Below are 4198 nucleotides of genomic sequence, written 5' to 3'. Positions count from 1 at the left end.
TTCCTGCTACCTCCCACCAGGACCACCGAGTGCCTCAGCACCTCCAGAGAAGGCAGAGCTCCTGGATTTCAAGCAAGTGTTAAAAGCCCCTTGAGAGCTCATTGACAACCACTAAATCAATCCTCAGTCTTTGATGGGCAGAGAGCGAGAAAAGCTCACACTGATATCTTTCAGCGATACAGCATTCACCCAGCCGCCGCCAGTGAAAAAGGTCTGCCGTGCCCCACATGCTGATGGGCTGGCGGAAGAGATATTCAATAGCAGGCATTGATCTCCATGCTACGGAAAGGTCACTGACTCCAGAGGCTGTTGAACTGCAATGAGTTCAGGGATGGAAAACACATTAGGGCGCTCCTGAAACATCACCGTGTCAAGGAGCTGCTTGAAAGCAGTGGTACAAACCAACGATTAGAGAAACATGGTACTAAGTCATTTCATGTGTTCTGACCCTTGAATAGTTTCTTTTCTCCCCAGTTTTCCATTTTCACTTCAGTTTTCAAAAGGGAAGACTTTTTTCTTTCCATTCCCCCTCTTTTTCCACATGGGTGGTGGAGCACGTGGCCCACACACAGATCGTGTCTCCAGCTATGACCCAGGACAGCCACTGCCGAGATGTAACAAGGTCACTCCACTTCTGTGGCCCACTGTGTCACTGACCTCTCTGTCGAGACTGCTAATAAGGCCAGAGATACACCATCTGCAGCAGAGTTTTTGCAGCCATCTGTCTACTGGGAACTGGAGTGAGTCCACCAACAGGCCACCAACAGCCGTCAAACAGAAACAACGTCCAGTTTTCAGTGAGACTGTGCCAAGTTGGCCGTGTCTGAAGCGATCACTTGCATCAAAAAGCTCATGCCGTTCATGCCGATGGCTGAGTAGGTGCCACTAAGAAGCAACCTTTATTTGAGGATTTTGAATGGGAAGTGGAGGGTAAATTCATTTCCTCTCTCATGTGGAGCCCAAAGCTGGGATCACCTCCCTTTTACTCTGATGCCTTTTCTTTACCGTGTTCCTTTCCCTTTTTCTCCCCCACCCTTTCTTTCTCCTTCCCATGTATAAACAAACCCTAACTTGGCAAAATTCTGGGAAAGTTTCCAGATTGTCAGCCTCAGTGAGCTTATTCATCAGAAGTGCTTCATACTCAAGCTGAGTCTATGTATGCATGCTCCAGATGCCTTTGTCCAGAGGTCTGAATGGGAAATTTCCCAGCCAAAGCTCCCTGAAACAGCTGAACTCTGGCGAGTGCTCTCCACAGAAGACCAGGCAGCCAGGGCATGAGTAGTTTCTCCTCTGCACGGTGAAAAAGAACCTCTTTGGTATTGCCACTGTATTTTAGCAACAACAGCTGGAATACTACTGCTGATCCCACTTCCCCCAGCTGTTGTCTATCTGACTGTATAACATCTAGGGCAAAACAAAGCAGGAGCCAGGAGATAATGTTGACTTGAATATGATGTTCCTGAGACCATTAATAGGACAGCACATTCATGTCCAGCAGCTATGCCTAAAATAAAAAGGACACACAGAGAGCTCAGGGCTCAGCCACGGGAATGCTGTGAAGTTTAGAAAACATGAAAACATGATCTACAGAGAAGAAATGAAACATACTCAGCGCACCAAAGAAATTCTAGAGATCACTTGACCATGCTTTACAAATATTTACACAAAGAGACTTAGAATAGAGAGCCCTTTAATCAAGATATAGCTGGTCTCAGGATCACTTGGAAATGCATGTCCATCCTTGGCTAGCTCAGAAATGCCCATTCAAGCCTCCCATAAACGTGTCCCCCCATTCATGCTGATCATTTTGGGCATAGGCATAACGCAAAGGCTAGAATGAGAAATTAAAAAGAGTGTATTTTAAACAGGGCAGGCAATTAGCTTTACTGTCCTCAATAACAGTAAATATTGAGGGGCACACTCCTGGAAGAAAATGCATCATGTTATTCCAAATGACTCTGGCATGCTCCAAACTGATTCAACCACATGTCTGAACTTGGGTTTCAAATCCTGAACTTGTTTCTGATAGGAAAGAGAGGGTGAGGCTCGAACACTTGCTCTTTACTCTTCTATCCTAACTTTCCACTTGATCCTGACACCAGTGACAGCAGTAAGTCACCTACCAGCGCTGCCCAGTGCTGCCCAGCCTGAGGAAAAGCAGGAGAGGACAAGGACTTGAGCAGATCCAATGATACCCCAGGCACGGAAAAACCTGAGTTCTAGATAAACGTTATTATGATCAGTCTTCAGCTCGTAGCACTTGCTATAATTAACCAGCCACTATGCACTGTCACAGTATCAACAAAAAAAGATGCATTTTTGCTCATTTTTTACTCTCTCGTTACTTTCCTCTATCAAAGGGTAGAAAAAATTATCTCAATTCACAACTCTGAACTGAATTTACCCTTTCCTTCCCACTAAGAAGAATCATTTGACAAAATAAGAGCCTCAGACTCATCCCTTCTCCCAAAAGGGTCACCAATAATACCCAAAGAGTACATTCTCTGTAGCCACTCCATTTCAATTTTAGTGTCATTCACTTGGTTCTGATTTTCTTTGCTTTATTTAGCTTAGGGGCATGAAGCTCTCAGTATGTTTGCCATGGGTTTAGGAAAGGAATGGGTCTCATAGTATAAACTCAGACTTTGTTCAATGCAGTATACGGGAAGAATTCCTTGCACACTTCGGGTCCTCCAGCTTATACAGTCCACCAAAACATATCTAGCAGGGGCATGGGACAACGTGGGCTTTTGCTCAATAAAACTTTGCTACAAAATCACTTCAGCCTCTATAACTGATACAATTTAAGGTTACACCTGACCTGATTATAGATATACAGGAGCTCTCTGCAACGGGATGTTCTGAGGAATCCCACATGCATCTGAAGCTAAAGGCAAAACATAGCTAGGAAGTTGGAGAGCTATTTAGACCATGCTGTTTATCATCCTTAAGCTCCTGAAAAGTGTTGTTAGCTCTTCAGGCCAGATGTTTTCATAATGGGTCATGGATGTTTTGATGTTATCAAAGACCCAGCTGGGAATACCTTGAAGTAATCTGCCTGCAAGGAGGCAGTGCGTGTCCACCTCTCCGTGAACAAGGCTTCCTGGGGTATACCAAGGCATCTAAAAGAGCACATGGCTTTTGAACAAGGAACAATGCAACCACATGAGGTTATGGCACTAATTTCACTGTACTAATTTCTCTGGCACTAAAAGGAAAGAACAATGCCAACTAAGCCACCATGATGACTTTTTGCAGGACCCACTCATTACCAAACAGTTCTTCCTCAGGCACCAGACACCCAAAACCGGAGAGCAAAACCTCCGGGATCCATGTAGATCAAGAGACAATTACTTTCCCCATCAAGAAGAGAAGAGAATGAAAGCCATACCTCCAAACAGAGACATAAATGATAATCAACAGCAAAAGTGTCAGCGAAGATACTCCACAGCCTACAATTAATGTGACAGAAGGGACCAGCACCTTTTCCATGTTCTGAAAGAGAGAAAGTAAGACATTAAAAAAAACAAACAAACAAAAAAAACATGTTCAACAAACGCTAGCAGCCCAATTTCATGGCAAGAACACTCCTCCTAATTGCCTGTGTCTCAACTCACCTGACCTTGACATCACACTGCACGTACAAATAAAAAGGAAAGAAGACCAGGATCTATTTCTGGTTGACCCAGCCTGTTTTTGGACCTGATCCTGTTCTCACACACACCAGTGTTAAGTCTGGGTAACAACTCTGATATCCATGGCAAGGCAGGTGTGTAAAAGGTGTGGGTTGTAAGAGGAGGATCAGGCTCTTCATATCCAGTGTGAAACTTTGAATATAATTAATGAGGCAACAGCTGAAGACAGTGCCTACATTAAAACAATTACAAATGAGCTCTTTTGGAATGCCAGTGATGAAGGTTGGAGTATGAAAAGAACGTGAAAATCTTCCACCAACTACAAACATCCATCTGGAAAAGGAGGAGATGAAGCAAGCAAAGAAAAAACAAGATGTATATCCTCCCCAGGGACCCAGTTATACTATCCATCACTACACCACTCTTACACTACTACACAAGGCATTTCTTCATATGCAAGGATCCTGTCTGAACACAAAAGATCTGCTGAACATCAGCTCTTACAATGTCAAGAACAAATATACATGCTATAACCTCTCATAGTCCAGCTGTCTGCATCATTT

At 44.0% G+C, this 4198-nt stretch overlaps 1 protein-coding gene across 1 annotated transcript in view; it reads right to left on the bottom strand.

Annotated features, from left to right (window-relative positions):
- LOC104163340 (brain-specific angiogenesis inhibitor 1-like) overlaps positions 1–3495 on the bottom strand; it is a gene marked incomplete at its 5' end in the record, with an annotated part of 68566 nt that extends 65071 nt beyond the window's left edge. The window contains one exon of the mRNA XM_009702323.1: positions 3392–3495. Within this exon, the coding sequence (XP_009700625.1) occupies positions 3392–3495 (104 nt within the window). The remainder of the gene's footprint in view (positions 1–3391) is intronic.
- Between the last annotated feature and the right edge of the window lie 703 nt (positions 3496–4198).

Source organism: Cariama cristata, unplaced genomic scaffold, assembly GCF_000690535.1.
Source record: "Cariama cristata isolate BGI_N322 unplaced genomic scaffold, ASM69053v1 scaffold1066, whole genome shotgun sequence".
Taxonomy (NCBI): domain Eukaryota; kingdom Metazoa; phylum Chordata; class Aves; order Cariamiformes; family Cariamidae; genus Cariama; species Cariama cristata.
This window is presented reverse-complemented; position numbering and strand designations above follow the sequence as displayed.